Genomic DNA, 18,018 nt, shown 5'->3' on the forward strand with positions numbered 1-18,018 from the left:
TTGTTTTCCAGGAGAATATTATGGGTATAATAGAATGTCTCCCTTCATCTTTTAATGACAGAGAAAGCAGTCTGCAGTATAGAAACATTCCTCAATGTCCTCATTTTCACGGTTCACATTTGATCCACAGATGAAACCCTGCAATTCCTAGACCTTATTTTGATAGAAATGCACATTGGATCTTACTGCATTGCAATCCCTATTTGGACCTGTAGATGCTACTAAAGTACAAATAATACTAAGGGCCTGAAATCTTCCTTCCAGGGGCATGTCCCTACAAGCAAAGACAGAAGGTTTGTTTGGATTAATAGGATGTTATTCTGAGCATTGCAGAGTTTTACAGAAACCAGCCAAAAAACTGCTTATATTCTCTGTACTTAGACCTCCATGCATGACCAGGAAAAGCTGAACCTGAGAATGGCTCCTTGCAGCCATGGGAAGCCAAATCACTCAAAAAATTCCTTTGGAGAAGTGCCATGGGCAGAAATACAGACTTGCTCTCCCAAAATATTGAGTGAACTAGAGTGATTCCAGAATTCTGCAGTTTCAGACCTGTATCAGCAGTACCCGCGAGCTCAGATGATGGAACATTTGCAGCCATCTCTTCTTTGCCATACTTGCAGAAGATCATAAGCAGTGCAGCAAGGAAGGCTGTACAACACCTAAAACTACTCCTGAACTTTTCTATTTTACAGTGTGGAATATTGCCTTAAATTGAAACCATGTTGGTTATCCATGCTGCTTGCAGAAATGAGACTCTGTGCACCACTTCTGCTTTTAACTCAAAAGCTCTAATCCTATGAGATGCCAAGTGCCCTGTTTAAGAAATGGAGGTTCAGCAATTTAGTACTTGACAGAATGAGACAGCATGATTCCTCTGAGTGCACGGTGGCAGTGCTTGTGCTAATGAAACTGATAATATTCAAGCTATGTGGCACTCTGATCCTGTATGCCTGACCCAGATAAAGGATCGTATGTCTAAGATAATTTTGAGTGACTGAACATGTCTGATTAGAGGGAATTAAGAAAAGAAAAAATGCATTGGTCTTATGACAGCAGTAATCTTGCTAAGAGCTAAGCTGTTCTGTGTAGTACCACAGCATTGGTGCCAGAAGCACAAATGAAATGTAAACATCATACTTCCATGCTGGGTAAAAAAAAGCTCCTGTGACAGATACATGAAACATAATCAGCAACAGAATTCCCAGAATTCAGGCTTAAAAAACCACAAGAATATCAATTTGAGATAATCTCCTGTTTTGGTTCTCAGTTTGTCTTTGTGCAAGAGACAGTAAAAACAGGAAAAACAGAGATAAGAAATCTCCTCAGCTGGAGAAAGTAAATCCAACAGGAAAATGTACAGAACTGTTAACTTTCCCTCTCATTTATGAAGGTTTTTTTGTCTGTATTTCAGTCAGATGTATTATCCATCTCTATGGACAGAGGTGCTGTTGTTTTAAATGCAAGTGGAATCAAAATTCAATCACCAGACAGAAATTACAATGATGGAAAAACTCACTTTATCGTTACTTCTGTCACACCAGAAAGGTAAAGCTGTCCAGCACCTTTTAATCCCTACCTTTAGCATATAAATATTTCATGTAAAGATTATGTTATTGCATAATATTGTATTTCAAAGTGATGGGCTTTTCATCGATATTTTTAACTGAAAGCCAAATCTCTGACTGCAGTTTGCCCTGTGACCTGAAGATGAGATGGTGGGAATTAAAACTAAAAGAAAAGAACAGTGGTTTTAAAAGCTTAGTCCTTTTTGTTCTTAGGTATGAAATCAGTTTAATATAATTTAAAAGTAGCATGAGATTCATTCTTCATCAGGATTGATTATTCTGATTTGTTAAAGCAATCTCAAATTGACCCTGAAATAATTGAAGCATCTTCAGAAAAGGCACTCATCAGGGATATACAGAATGGAACATATGTAAAATACTTTTAGTGCTGACAGATGCAAATGTAAGATTAGATATGGCAGTGGGGAATAAATCTATGTACTCACTTATCAGAAAACTTGAAAGCATTGTTTTACTGTTGCTTTCTGTGTTTAGAAATTTCTTAAGAAGGTCAAATAGACAAACAATCTTTCTTCTAGAATCTTGCCTCTGCATATACAGTCAGGCCATTCTTAGCCTTCTAACTGAAAGGAAGGTTTGCACCTATGCTTTCTAACATCTAAGAAATGTGGCTGAAAAAGATGCAAGTAAACAAAAAATGCCCCAGAACAGCGCTGAGAGATGTCGTGTTTCACTGAGTGCATTGATTTCTGAACTTGCCAAACAAAATACATATTGAATGTTTCAGCTATACTCAGTTCCTCGTTAAGGCAGTAATACTCTTCCTGGTACTTTCAGAAATTAATGTGTTCGTTGCAAATTGATATTAGGTAAAGAACATTGTATGAGGTCAAGCATCAACATATTGTTATGAAAGAGAAGGAAAAAGAGATAGGGACAAAAAGAAGCAATAGTATATGCTTAGAATTTTTATTACCCAAACATTGGTTCCATGCATTTATTAGTAATCCCTCGGTTTATATATCTTCAGTGGGTGGGCTGTATTTTTTTGGACTTCACAACCCTTGCCTTTGGACACTATGTTGCTGTTGGGTCAATTGTACTGATGCTTAATGCACAGCTGGAAGCAAGAAGGTCTCTTCATGACTTCAAGTGCTGCTATTCTGTTAGTTTATATTGCACAGAACATTTTAGGCTTTTCCAAAATAAGCCTACAAAGTGGATGCTTTGTCTTTCCAGATATGAGCTGAGTGTTGATGACAAGAAACAAAGCAAGAAGAATCCAGTGAAGGACAGAGCAGGGAAAAGCCCCGACAGCATCAAGAAGTTCTACTTTGGTGGCTCTCCCCTCAAAACACAACAAGCCAACTTCACTGGCTGCATAAGCAATGCATACTTCACTAGGTGTGTGGCATCCTTCCAAACACATTACCAGGCAATTGCTGCCTGGCAGCTTGGGTTATAACTCCAGAGAACTGATTTATTTTGACAATAAAAATCCCTCTCTCATTTTGTGAGGCTAGACAGTATGTGTGAATAAGTTTCTCACCTTATTTTCTGTGGAATCTGTTGGCACAGACTTGGTAGGTTGTGATATTGTTGAAGTGGGAATAATTTGATGTAAATCAGTTTTCAGTGTTGCACCTGCTAATGCTGTTTGTACAATGTGGAATTTGCATAGCTTTCATTTACATTTATATGATGTAGCTTTCATCTCGGCCTTTGAAACAAAATGATGCTACGGCGTCTCATAAATGCTGCTGAAATTAGGAGTTTAGTCATGTGAAAATGGTCCATATTTGTTGACTTTCAGAAATGTTCTAGTATAGAAGATTTTAAAGGGAAGTTGGTTTTGCAGATTCAGGCCCTCTGTTTTTGAAAGCATGGGTAGAACATACAAAAGCAGCATAGGCTGCCTACAATGCCCAAACACTGACTAGTATATCTGTATTTTTATTCACAACCCAAGAATGAGAAAAGTCCATGAAACATGATTTAAAATACAAATGTAAATTACTGTGATAATTGCATCACTGTAAAAAAAAATTAAAAAATAAATTAAAAAGCTGATTTTGTCATCCTCTCTTTGAAACATAGATTGGATCGGGAGGTTGAAGTGGAAGATTTCCAGCGGTACTCTGAGAAAGTTCAGACTTCTTTTTATGGATGCCCTGTTGAATCCCCACCAGTTGCTCTCCTCCATAAGAAAGGAAGAAACTCATCAAAAGCCAAAGGAAACCGTAATAAAAAGGTTTGCTACAAATAGTATTGTCACAAAGTTGGTACATACTCTGTTGTGTCTGTAAATTCTGTAAAAAGTTATGGATCCAAAAATGTAATACTTGAGGAATACTTTCTGTGTAGAAAAGGAAAGGATTCTGCTCTTTACACACTGAATCACTGCAAATGACTGCCCTGACCAGGTCGATCTGGCCTACACTCAGAACATTTTCTTTTACTGGAACTGTAGAACAAAATCTTTGACATATTTTAAAATGTCCTGCAGAAAAAAACTCTTTTTGGTTTCTTCTACAGCCTAAGGGCAACAAGCTTTCTTCAGCTACTTCAGTTTGGCTCACTCTACTGGGTGCAGTAAGCACACATATGTATAAATGAGAAAAAAATCCCTCTTCCAGCATGCAGCACTTTTGGTCCAAACATGCTCATTTATACTCATGCTGTCGCTTATATTATCGAAAGCATAGAGGAGTAGTCTATCAGGAAAACTGTAAAAGAATGGATTATACTTATATACAGGTGTTCTGTTTATCCCTTCTGCTCTAAATTAGCATCTATAGTAGATCTCTGTAAGGAAAATCTGACTTGGAACCATTCCTTGTATTTCTGTAAGAAAACAAACAAACAAAAATATATTATTAACTTATATGTAAGTAATCCTCTTTTTCAATGTCCAGCCTCAGTTAAAACTTCAGGTTAATGGTTCTCTTTCTGTGAAGGTGGGTAGAGATAAGGACAAGACCTCACAGCCTTCAACTGGCCTCAAGAAACTGTATCAAGAAGTGAATATGCAAAGAGACCCTCAGTGCCACTTGCCTATGAATCCCAAGGCAACTGAACACGCGTATCAGTTTGGAGGTACAGCAAACAGTCGGCAAGAATTTGATCACATACCAAAGGATTTCAGTGAAAGGTAATGGGACTTCAGAAATAAAGATTATACATACTGAGGAGGCAAGAGATGTATATGGAAAAAAAAATGAAGGAAGGGGTGTATATTTGCTGTTACTGTGTTTTGGGTTTTTTTATTTTATCTTAGGCAAATTTTTGCAATGCTCTTTCAGTTACATTCTTTCTGTAGAGCCTTCATCTGTATTGTATATTTTTTTATAAAGTTTCTTTGCTCATTTGCATGAAGATTTCAAGGATTTTAGTTATGTACAAGCAGTGCATCATCAGTCTCTTTGTGTGAGAAGTAATGGCGTTAGATTAGAGCTGGAAAACATGATTGTTCACCAAGAAATGAAGCAGTTATGTGTTGACTGGGTATTAGCAGCTGTTTAGTGCTCGGGAATCTACACCATGCAATAGGACTTAAGGCAATGAAAACCACGTCCAGTTCAAGCCATAACATAAATACAGATAATTTATAATGAGTCCAAATATAGTTGATATTTAACTTCCAGGCTCCCACAGAGTATGCCATATGGTATGTTTTGACCAGCACAGGATTTTGGCTTAATACTTTCCATGAAAGACAATAAATTCAACAACACAGTGTTTCCATACCAGACCACTAATTCAGAAAAGAAGAGTGCTGTTTCCTGACTTAGATAACAAAAACAATAGGTTTTAATTCAGTGTTTCATTTAGAGCAGTCCTGATGTTGCCCATGTGAGATAGAACAAGGAAAACCCAAACTCTAACATTTCTACTCATCCTTCCAAGACATATTCCTGTTAGAACTGTTATTACAGACATTTATTGTAATGCACATTTTAAAAAACCAATGACTCGTGATGTTTTACTACAGCTGATAATGGCTGGGCCTCTAGCATGCATGGAATGTACACACATGCAATGGGAAATGCATAGGCCCTTCAGAAAATGCGAGGAACGGCAGCTAAGCTAGTCATCTAACATGAGAAGCAGAACTAATCCATTCTGTCACTGCGCTACACTAATACAGCTTTGCCTTTTTTTAGACCTAAATAATAGGCCTAATACTAATCATTGAAGTAATCTTCACTGCTCACTATGCTGAACTGAGTCAGCGTAACTTGCCATGTTGCCTTAGATGTTGTGAGGACCTACAAGTATGAAGAAATTTAGAAGCAAGTGTAGAGTAACATTAAATGTTCGTGAACAGAGCCACCACTGGAAAAATGTTAAAGTCCTCCAACACTGCTGTGAACAAAAATGTTTATACTGTCATTTTCTAGTGGTCTGTATTGATTTTATTCACTCAGTAAATTTTGATGTTTGAAAATCTGCCTTGCTAAGAAGGTTCTCCAACTTCTACTTTGAAACTACCAAAAGGTTCATCAGAATCATCGCTTCAATAAAGGAGATACATATTGCATATGAGACGAAAATTTCAGTCATCTTCTGCCTGCAGTTAGATTTCAGTCAGTAAAATCTGCTTTAATACTAAAACTGTATTTTTGTTTGCTAGAGCTCAGTTCTCTATCAGTCTGAAGACTCACTCATCTCATGGAATGATTTTCTACGTCTCAGACCAAAAGGAGTCCAACTTCATGACCCTCTTTGTTGCTCATGGACGACTCGTTTTCATGTTTAATGCTGGTAATCAGAAGATAAGGATTAAGAGCCAAGAGAAATACAATGATGGCCTTTGGCACAATGTAAGTAAAAGAAAATAATCAGTATGATGATACATGCTATAATGCTGCAGTAAAGACATGACTGATCTGATAACTCATCAAGTTTTCATTCACATTTACAGAACCACACCTATATGTTGAGAAACTTCTGCCAGTACTATTTAAACTTTCACAATATATTTTATAAATTATTTAACTAGGGATAGGAAAGTGAATCAGCTATAAAAATGCAGAAACTCCCAGAACTATCATGTGAATAGAAATAAGAGAAGTGTGCAGAAATGCAGAATAGTTGGTGGGGGGGGGGAAGGAAGTAAGCTAGGAAAGGAAGGACTAGGATAATTTTGTTCAGCAAATTTTTTTTTGAAGTGCATAAGTCAGGAACATAGCTATCTTAGGAACTCTTTGTAGTCAATGAAAATAAAAAGACAGTTTTAGGGGCAAGGTGAATTTCCTTCTGTATATATCTGTTTCTCCCCACTGGCTACAGAGGGAGCCTACAGTCACTAAGATCCTAACTTGGGTGCTTAGGTCTTTAAAGTTGGTTAAATGAATCCAGGCCATAAAACTGGAGACTGACATGAAAATACTAATAGTGATAGTACTGTAGCAACAAATCATACGTGCAAATATAAGATGAGCAGATCTCAGTAGACCCTGTGACACCTCATAAACCAGAATGGCAAGAATGCAGTTTTACAATCTAACCTTTATACAAATGTGAAGAGAGAAGGTTGTCCAGCAATGGCAATTAATAAAATTGATCTGTGGAGTATGAATCACAAGCTTCTCTTCTTAACTTCTTACTTTCTTCCACTGTACCAGACTGTCCCCATAACATATCAAAGTAATCTTCCTGTTTTTTTTCCCTCCCTTTCTAGGTGATATTTATTAGAGGCAAAAATATTGGTCGCTTGATAATTGATGGTCTCCGAGTACTAGAAGAACCTTTCAGTGGTAATGCTAATACCTGGCAAGTCACTGAACCACTGTATATTGGGGGTGTAGCTCCAGGAAAAGCTGTGAAAAATATCCAGGTAAATCAGACAGCTATTACATCACCCGTACATTTATGTACAGCTAGAGCAAAAGCTGCCAATAGGAATGAGTCCAAAGAAAATTATGTCTCCAGTCCTCAGCATGTTGAGGAGTTCACAGCTCAGTTCACATTATAGCAAAACTCCCACAGGGCTGACCTAGCAGTAGCTGGGCTGGATTTCAGTAGACTTGCAGCAGCATCTGGAAAACTGGTGGTCCCTGAGGAAGAGAGAAGTCTTAGCAATATCCAAGCTTAGATGAGTGAGGTAAAATTAGTTGAGAGCAATTTCACCCTGAGATCTGAGATGTATTCTGGAATAGGCTCCCCAGAGAAGTGGTTGAATCGATATCCCTGGATGTGTTTAAGAGCCGTTTGGATGTGGTGCTCAGGGATATGATTTAGCAGAGGGTTGTTAGAGTTATGGTTAGGCTGGGGTTGGACTTGATGGTCTTCAAGGTCTTTTCCAACCTGGGTAATTCTATGATTCTATATGTTAAGTTTTAATGTTGTCTCAGTATCTCTGAGACATTATCTAGAAATCAGTATTCTGCTCTATATCTTTGATATTAAAGTATATAGAAAGGAGTGTTAAAGGAAAAATCAACATCATCAAAGACTCCTTCCAGGTAATCTTTGATGATAAGTGCCTAACAAGATAGCTACACTCTTCAGGAAAAATTGACCACTGTCTTGCTTTGAGGTTATGTGATATGCACAATACTTGCCTTGCTCTACTTGCACATTGTTTCCAATGGTTCTACCAATCATGCTCTTTCTTCCCCCAGATTAATTCAGTCTACAGTTTTAGTGGCTGCCTCAGCAATTTGCAGCTCAATGGAAGATCAATTACTTCAGCTTCACAAACGTTTAGTGTAACACCTTGCTTTGAAGGCCCATCAGAAGCCGGAACATACTTTTCATCAGAAGGAGGATATGTCGTCCTTGGTAATACACTGCTGAAATATATTCAGTGATGAAACCATAGTTTTCACTGTATTTCAAAACAGTATATTTCGCTAAAGAATGTGATAATTTCCAAGGCTACAAAGATTATTAGATACAGATCATTATTGTGGTAGGCAACTGATGTTGACAGGTAAGAATGTCCCCATGAAAATTAACAAGTTGCTACATGGATATATCTGTATGGGTGTATGAATGCATATACTTAAAATAATTAGAATAATTTCACAAGGGAACAGATTCTAATATGGAAACATTTATTATAGACATAGAAGTCAATTTGGCTAACACCAAGAACACCAACATTCCATATTTTTTACTTAACAAAATAACACATCATTCAAAAATTCTAAAAAAAAGACTTTCTGTACATCTCGATAATGAACAGTGTGACAGACACGTCTTTTCTGTCATTGAGGCCACCTGTGTTCCAGGAAATGTTCTAAGAAGGCTTTTGTTTGGGTCACATTTTGCAACCCCAAGAAGAATGATGTGGTGTTTCTAATTTGCTCCCTGTCCTGCCAGCAAATTGAAAAAGGGACTTTCTGCTATTGAATCATCGAAGCTCAAGTGAACTCCCACTTACTCTATAAAGACTGCTGAATGTCTAGCAAATTGCACTATGAGAAACTGCCAAAAACCCACATAGAACCTATTTTCTAACAAAATATCTTTTTTTTTTTTTTTTTTTAAATAAAGAAAAACCCAAGCAAACTATTATTAGTACTTCATACAAAATCAAACAAAAGTGTAAATGGGTTGTTGATGGCAAACCATGCTATCTCTTCAAGATTTATTGGATATGTATTGGACAGGTTCTAATACTTCTGAAGACAGAACAAATTAGTTCTACGCTGGGACTCGGAGTAGATGTGCAGGCTCACCATTAACTTGGTGCAAAAATAATGTTATTCTTTCTCCCTCACAGATGAATCCTTCAGTCTAGGTCTGAAATTTGAAGTTGTTTTTGAAATACGTCCCAGAAGTAGCTCAGGAATTTTACTGCATGGCCACAGTGTGAATGGAGAGTACCTGAATATGCACATGAGAAATGGACAGGTATAATGGTCATATTTCCTCCACTTCTCTGACTGGTTCCTCTACTACCCTAGTTGGGCTCTGCTATATGCAGCTTTTGTTTTACAGATTTGCCATTATTTGATTCTTTTCCATAACCAATGCAATGCAGTATCTGACTGACTCAATATCTAACTGCCAGCCAAAGAGAAGGATATATAAGTGAGGCTGGCTTGGGTTGAATGGAACATTAAAGTTCATCTAGTTCCAACCCTGAGTGGCTAGGCTCAGTGTATGATGTATCCAGTGGTGACTGGGAATCTTGTGCCCCGCAAAAGGGACGTGGTGCTGCTCTGATACTACAGTGGTATTTCCATGCAGGAAGGTATTCATCCAAATGATTAAAGCAGAGGTACAAAATTCAAAATTAGGTACACTTTCTAGTTGTGCCAGAGGTTTCCCAGTAAAATTGAACACTTAGCCTAAAAGTCATCCTTAAAGTCCCCTATCTGTTTGTTTCTCAGACCTTGTCTGTTTATACTTAGGTTTTTCATGACTGTTTTTCTTATTAAGTGGCTATCAAGATGCCAAAACATCATCTGATGCCTCTAAACACTAATTTAACGCACAGGAAATTATAGAGTAGCAGTACTAGAAAAACTGAGTAAAATTAGCTGTTATTTTTGAATCTTTTCTTGAACTCTAATCTGAGCTCAAATCAGAAACCAAAGCTTTTTTATTTGGTATGGTATTTTATTCTAAATAATTTCATTATTTAAAATATTTACACTTACATACTGTTCATGTACTGAGTGGGGAATACTGCGTTATCACAAAAGAAGATGAACAGAAGGGGTTTTACAGCAACAAGTACGTTGTTTTCTTCCAGGTTACTGTGAAATTGAATAATGGAATCAGGGATTTTTCAACTTCAGTGACACTGAAACAGAGTCTCTGTGATGGCAGGTGGCACCGAATCGCAGGTCAGTAAAACAAGATCATACCTTCAAGAAAGGTAACAGTGCCAAAATCTCCCTTCCTAGCTAACTATCTCCATGGGCCAGTGCACTGGAAGTATGTTCAGGTCTTCCCTTTCTCTTTGTCAAGGTGCAGTTTGTGTGAAAGTGGCAGTCCTTTTCATCACTCAGATATGGGAACTGTATTGTCCTGGGAGGACAAGACCAAGTTCCTACCAAATACAAAGAAAGATGAGTGCTTGTTGTTCAGGGAACACAAGACTGCCTCATAGAAATGCTGGCAAACTTTTCCAAGATGTAAACCTGATGATATTCTTCTGTTCCCATTTTTCCCAATTAGAAGTTAAATACAGTGGTAGAAGCCAGTATCAAGCACAAGCATGCTGCCCTTAAGAGGTCAGCAGGATAGATCTGAGGAACCCCTACCTCACACAGAGAGAGAGAGGTTTACAGTCAGGATTTTACCCCTGTGCCAGATAGGCATCCTTCATTCCTGGGTTTGAAAGTCAAAAAAGTACACCTAAACCTCAGGTACTTTAGACTCCCTTACTTTTCTGTCTGAATGCTGACTTGGGATGCCTCCCCGTGTTGCATTCTCAGAAGATACATGAGGAAAAACTCAGTGCATTCAAATAGGTACCCTACTGGGAATGATTTGGCAACCAGTTTTATTCAGCAGCCCACCACTGCAGGTGCATGCCCTACAGTCTAGACATAGGCACCAGCAATCAAGAACCTCACTCAGAAATACCCCTGCTTCCACTCTCTTATCTTGCTGTGACACTGTTCTGTGCCAGGATCTGCCCACACACTAGCACTGACAGTAACCATAGCTCATAGCCAAGCAAAGACTAAATCAGACCGCTTAGATCAAACAGATACACCTCTCTGTCATAAAGACTTCAAATGCTACTTTTGAGAATCTTTTTGATATCTGTTCCTTCTCCTTTCAGTTATCAGAGATGCTAACGTGGTGCAGCTGGATGTAGACTCAGAAGTCAACCATGTAGTAGGACCACTAAACCCAAAGGCAACTGACCACAGGGAGCCAGTATTTATTGGAGGTGTACCAGGTGAGCGTTCGGCAGCTTTGTTCTCAGATTCAACACAGTTTCCACAGGAAGCATAGAAGCTGTAGAAGGACTTTTCATGAGGTGGTGTAGTGAAAAGACATTGGGCAACAGTTTTAAACTTTAAAAAAAAGGTAGATTTATATTAGACACAAGGAAGAAATTATTTACTGTGACAGCGAGGCACAGGAACAGGTAGCCCAGAGAAGCTGTGGATGTCTCATCCCTGGATGTGTTCAAAGCTGGGCAGGATGGGGCTTCATGCAACCAGGTTTAGTGCAGGGGTTTGGAACAAAATAGTCACTAAGGTCCCTTCCAACGCAAACTATCCTATAATTTTAAGGATAATTTTAATTTCAAAAAAGAACAAAACATCCCCATGTGAACAACCTGATAAAATTCAAAGGCTCAAAAGCTAATCAGAAATGTTGTGCCTCACATTCTCAAAAGAAAAATGTCTTCATTTAATTTAATACATTCATTGTTTCTGGAGAGTTGGGTATGGACTCAGTTCTCTGGTCTGCTAACAAGAAAAAAAAAAAAAAAAAAAAAAAAAAAGAATCTTATTATATATTTTCCTTTCCAGTAAGGGTTTACCTTTTTTTTTTAAAGACGTTATTTATTTACTCGTTCATTTATGAAACTGGAAATTGACTGTAACTGCAGTCTCATGGATTTTTTGCTGGTAGGATGCTTTCCTCTGCTTCAAGTAATAGCATCTTTGAATACAATATAAAACATGAAGATTCTTATTCTGACTAGCGCAGTCCTATTGCACAGATGTCTGCTAACATATAAACCATCTGTGTAGCATGGGCCAAGATTACTACATTTACTTCCCTTATTCAACAGACAGAGCTACTCTGTTGGGGTTCTTATGCAAACTGTAATCAACACTACGTGATCCAATTTTTAAACCATCTCCTGTACATCTCTCATTGAAAACTTGCAGCATTATTTTTTTGTGCCTTGCATGTCAATCAGAAACATCCCTAACTACACAATTTATTATATTGCTTATCTTGGACTAGTGTCCTCAGTGCATGATGTTCAAACCCATCCAACACCACCAGGAGGAAAAATTAGCCTAAAGGGAATCATAAAATCTATGCACACATGCCTGTTCACTCTTTAAATCCAAATTGGAGTTTTATTAGGACAGAATTCTTCCCAGAGAGGTAATATAAAGTGGTAATTGCAAACGGTGTTCTGCCTCATAATAGAGCTTTCTCCTTCTACATAAATTACAGAATACTAAAGCAACACCACACATTGGTTCTATAATATTATTATCATTCTGGCATAGAAGATCCTTATAACGAACTTCACAACAACAACAAAAGATACAGTACTAACTAATAACCTGTAAATATAGTAAACTAAAGGCAGCCTAACAAATCAGACATGGATGACAGCACATGTAACATTAGAAAGAATTACAAACACATTTATTGCCTGAGATTCATCTACTCTGTTATTTAAATAAAATGCAGCTTTAAAAGAAAAATGTAAGATTGAGCCTCTACTGATAATATATTATTAATATTTTTACATAAAAGTAGATCAATCTTCATGTTTACTCCAGTGTCTTACTAGTCTGCAGGCACCAACCCTCCTTTCATCCATGCAAGCTGTTCAGTGGAACAAAACTATTTTTCATGTATTCTGACTCTTCCAAAAGATGGCTACTCTACTCCAGCAACTAATGAATTTTTCCACACTATTTGGTTTTATGGGTGGTTGGATCATGGATAGTATCAATTATGCCACAGGCTTTGGAATAGAGCACTGAGCTGCAATTAAGAAGACTTAGGTTCTACTACAGATCACTCTACCAACCTGATTATTTTAGTTTTCACAAGCTCTAACTTCTTTTTCCTTAAAATTTGTTTCTTCCAGAGTCTCTGCTAACATCCAGCCTGACTACACGCAACTCCTTCATTGGCTGCATTCGTAATTTCATGATTGATGAAAAAACAGTGAGTTTTAGTAAAGCAGCCTTGGTCAGTGGTGCTGTAAGCATCAATTCATGTCCTGCTGCCTAATAGTGCACTGCATCAATCCTGTGAAGTGTCTTAGATCACGAGAAGGAATTATAGAAACCATGTTCTATTCATCGCCAATGCTGAGAAAAAAATGAAAATATCAAGGGTCCACTTACAAAAATCACTTCTTTCTGCGCAAAACAAAAATCACTGAGGAATAGAGCTGTTGCTTCTGCAGTTCTCTTATTATGCCACAAGAGTGAGCTTTACCATTTCTTATAGTATATGTGCAGCCAATCTGCTACATGAAAATGTGGAATTTTGAAAGAAATGAAAACTATATTAAATATGTTTCTTCCAAAATAAAATCCTGTACATCATTTTGTTCCATATCTTGGAATTTGTTTCCCAGAAAGAGATCCACTACTGCATATTAAAGAATAAAGCCAATTAATAGACTTATGTTGCAAATAGCTGTGTTCAAGGATTTATTTCATCATTTTCTATTCAACTCATTTAAATATTCCTCAGTTCAATTGGTAGCAGAGAGTATACTTAATTATGTAAGCTAATAAGCAGTGAAAGATTAGAATGTTTTTATCCCACTTCTGGATTTTTGGAGGTGTTCTAGTGAATGTGAAGAAAGGATGTGTATTATTTAGAACAGGTACTTTATATAAACTCACCACTTACTAAGTAGATAATTTTAGAATTATATTTGGCTTATGGAGGAAGGGAGAGGAGAGAGAAAATTCCCAATTTCGAGCTTTTTCTCTACAGTGTTAAATATACTTATTTATTTGCACTAGCATAACATAAGTAAGCACAAAGTGTAAAGAAGAGAATCATAGTCACAGTTTCAGACAAATCCGTATCTCTCATAAATTGTCACTTCCTTGCGAAACTACTGCAAGACTCCAGTTTACAGAAGCAATCTTCAAACTAGACAGACATTCCTGCAGAATGTATCCTGAAAGACAGACTGCTGAGGAGGAACTGGGAGTGAAAGATGTAAACAGGAGGGAAAGGGATGCAAAGGGCTGCAGATGTGAGCTATGTAAGCCTGTGTCTTTATAGGAGGTGAATGGAAGTTAAACTGTAGGCCTTTGCAGTATGCTATAACATCAAGCGCGCATAAATCACCTGCAAAACTTGGTCTCTTCTGTGATAAGCTATAAGGTATCAAAGACATTTCAATATATTTTCTTTGAATAATGAACTGCTGTTGATATGAAGTTGTATTGGGCAAATTATTGATGGAACCAACTCAAATATGGCCAGCTGCAGAGTGGGAAAAGTACTAATTGCAAGAAGAAAGGACACCACCACCCAGACTAAAAATTAATAGGAGCTCATCTGGAAAACACAGAAGAGACAATTGTCTCCAAAAATCTTGACATGATGGACAGCTGGAAGAACCACTCCAAGAAGATACCACTCAGTACCTTCCTCACTTTCAGTAGAAAAAGGATTTTGACATACTGAAGTGGTCTGGGCACACTGTGTGTGAAGAACAGCAAGCTCTGGATACGCTAGCACATGGACTCCTTGGCAGGCGGGATGGCATCACTCCTCTCCGCTTGTCTCTAGAGCTCACTGTTATCAATTACAGTGATGAATGAACAAGGGAAGCCAGCATGACTCCAGCAACCACAGCCTTTCCTTCCACCAGCACTGTCAGTTTGCACATGCTTTCAGTCCCATGTGTTCTCCTGGACAAACCTCCCATTCCACTCCCTGCAATAAGCCAAAACACTCCCGAGGACCAATGGCTTCTATTCTGGGGATGATGCTGAGCCCTCTCTCTTCATCACTCCACAGCCCACTGTTCATCATTCAGAAGGAAGCAATGAGTCCCCCTCTTTACCAAACATGTTGTGGGGTTCCCAAATCCAGCTGCCTTCAAATGTATTTTTCTCAGATATCAAAAATAATACAGCTACTCAACAATTTCCTGCTCCCAGCCACTACCTAGAATGTAAGTAGAAAACTTTCAGGGCTTCCAGACTGAGATCTTACTTTTGGAGTTGGAGTGAAGTTCTCAGATCAATGAGCTGGTCTCCCAGTTGATACCAGAGGCTGTACAGGGTCAGGGCAGGGCAGTGCAACTGGCACCAGGAGTAAAAAGGGAATCAGAAGTCTCTCTCTATTCATTGGCAGACAGTTGACAGATAGCCCTCATCTATCTCAAGATGCCACAGCTTCAGCTAAACTTCCTCTGGCCCTGGTCTCCAGGATGCTATTGCTGGAGAGAAAAGCACAGCAGATTGTCAGTTTAGATAGATTTTTTACAAGGATTACTGAAATTCTTTTCAAGGTTGTCTGCAGCTGCTAAGCAGAGATAGCCAAGAATAGCATATGCTGCCCCCTAAAAGCATCACAGCTTATTGAGCACTGGTACTAACTGGAGCATTATATGTTAACTGGTACACGTACTCCGAAAAAAATAACAACTATCCATCCTAGATCTTCATCAACCTGAAGCTTTTTTCTCATATCTAAGCTGTGGGAATAAACAGTATTTTTCTTAAGACATACTTGCTGCAATTAGATTTAGTTTTGTTCAGTAGTTTTATATAGTAAAAAAAAAAAAAAAAAAAAAAAAAAGAAAAAAAAGCAAACAAGCAAAGATTTTTCTGATTAATCAGTCCACACTTTATATATGGAAAACAAAAAAATACAGTAAAATAGTAAATGAATAAAAAACACAATAAAATCCATAAACTACTAGAGTTCTGTTTATTTCATTTTAATGCATCCCCAGCTAATCAAGCACAACAGTGGCGAGTTTTCAGTCTAGGCCTCAGAGATGCAGGTTTTTTTCCTCTGCAGAAAGAAAAGATACTATAAACTGGAGTATTCTTGCATAGGCAGGAGAGAGCAGAGAATAAATTGAGTTCCACTGCTCCCAGCAACCACATGGACCTTGAAATTGCCATTCCACATGCACCAAAAAAAGCTCACTATCTGATGAATCACATCACATGTACCTTTGCATTCATTTCGAAGCTCGTGGTGTTTAGGAGAGGGAAACTGCCTAAGCAGAAATCGGCCCAGAATTCAAACTGTCTTATGTATCTATCTGAAAATTCATACTTCATCTTCAAAGATCTGAGAAACAGCTCCAAGTTCCCAGGTGCACTGTTAGATTATTCATTTGCATTTTCAATATGAATGTAACTAACTCGATTCTGCAGAAAGGCTATTAAAAAAAAAAAAAAAAAAAAAAAAAAAGAAGAAGAAAAAAAAGACCTTAAGGAGATTATACTTTTCCTCTGCCAACTTCAAGTTGTTAATAACAGTGTTACTATAAAGTGCAATATTCTGAAATTTGACATTTGCATGGCTATGTTGGAAAGAATTGAACTTCAAGTTGAAATACTCAACTGGTTCAAAACAGAGTATTTAATTGGGATCTCTGACCCCCTATTCCTTATTTCTGAAAATCTCTAGAAATCTCCCACAGACAAAGGTTCCTACCAACCTTTCTCTATCCTCAGGAATCAAGAGTATAGACAGTAGCCTGGAAAGGAATATGAAAGATGAAGGTCTGACAGCAAAACTTCAAATGCCAACAATACCAATTATATATACATGTGTGTGTGAACTATGTCCTGATAAAATTCTGGGAGTAACTTTAGTTCAAATTCCAGTATGTTCTTCCTAAAGCAGCACGTTACCCACACAGTTGAATGTCTGTTGTTAAGATGCTGAAAGCATAGCACATATATTTAAGTTATGAAACACATTTGGGATTTAAGGATTATCTGCTGATTCACAGCGGTCCATACAAACTCATTTCCTCTCAGTAACGCTGTATGCTACTCCTACATTTTGACTCACGTTCCAAAGCTGTGGTATACAATGGGTGTATAACAACAATATTCACAGAGAAAAAAATAAAGGGTAAGAAACACAAAGTAGCATAAGACAGGTGATTAATTCTCATAGACAAAAAGTCTCTCAGGGGACACGACCAAACTCATAAAATCACAGAATTGTAGGGGTTGGAAGGGACCTCTAGAGATCATCGAGTCCAACCCCCCTGCCAAAGCAGGCTCCCTACACCACGTCACACAGGTAGGCGTCCAGGTGGGTCTTGAATATCTCCAGGGAAGGAGACTCCACCACCTCCCTGGGCAGCCTGTTCCAGTGCTCTGTCACCCTCACCGTAAAGAAGTTCTTCCATACATTCGTGCAGAACTTCCTATGCTGTACTTTCATCCCAATACCCCTAGTCCTGTCCCCACGTACTACAACGGACTCATCCATTTACACTATCCTAACCAGGAGCTTCCTCTGCAAAAAAAGTCAGCGTGTGGCTATTTCTTTTACACGGATGAACTGCCTTTTCCATTGAACCTCAAAAAAGTGCATGCAACAAGCCAAACTGGCAATTACACAATTACTGGTAATTACATCCACTTTCTGCCCTTGGACTCCTATGTGAAGATAAGCCTAATTTGTCCTATTTTCTCAAAAAAACCGCCATCCCACAACAAAATCTGGCTGTCCAGAAGGGCAGAGACAGAACACAGCAGCTCTGGGGCGGTGCTTAAGGCGTGCAGCCACCACGGCCCGCCCGCCGTAGTCGTGATGGGAGCGCGGCTTCCGGGCGCCGAATTGGAAAGCGGTC

General features: G+C 38.3%; 1 protein-coding gene across 1 annotated transcript in view; it reads left to right on the top strand.

Moving 5' to 3' along the window:
- Positions 1-13,853, top strand: part of LAMA4 (laminin subunit alpha 4) — a 90,417-nt gene extending 76,564 nt beyond the window's left edge. Inside the window, exons 28-38 of the mRNA XM_015858724.2 lie at positions 1,415-1,548; positions 2,769-2,933; positions 3,627-3,780; positions 4,487-4,680; positions 6,163-6,352; positions 7,213-7,368; positions 8,156-8,315; positions 9,262-9,392; positions 10,240-10,333; positions 11,281-11,400; positions 13,297-13,853. Of these exons, the coding sequence (XP_015714210.1) occupies positions 1,415-1,548; positions 2,769-2,933; positions 3,627-3,780; positions 4,487-4,680; positions 6,163-6,352; positions 7,213-7,368; positions 8,156-8,315; positions 9,262-9,392; positions 10,240-10,333; positions 11,281-11,400; positions 13,297-13,442 (1,644 nt within the window). The 3' untranslated portion in view covers positions 13,443-13,853. The remainder of the gene's footprint in view (positions 1-1,414; positions 1,549-2,768; positions 2,934-3,626; positions 3,781-4,486; positions 4,681-6,162; positions 6,353-7,212; positions 7,369-8,155; positions 8,316-9,261; positions 9,393-10,239; positions 10,334-11,280; positions 11,401-13,296) is intronic.
- Positions 13,854-18,018: the final 4,165 nt, after the last annotated feature.

The sequence above is a fragment of the Coturnix japonica genome, chromosome 3, assembly GCF_001577835.2.
Source record: "Coturnix japonica isolate 7356 chromosome 3, Coturnix japonica 2.1, whole genome shotgun sequence".
NCBI lineage: Eukaryota > Metazoa > Chordata > Aves > Galliformes > Phasianidae > Coturnix > Coturnix japonica.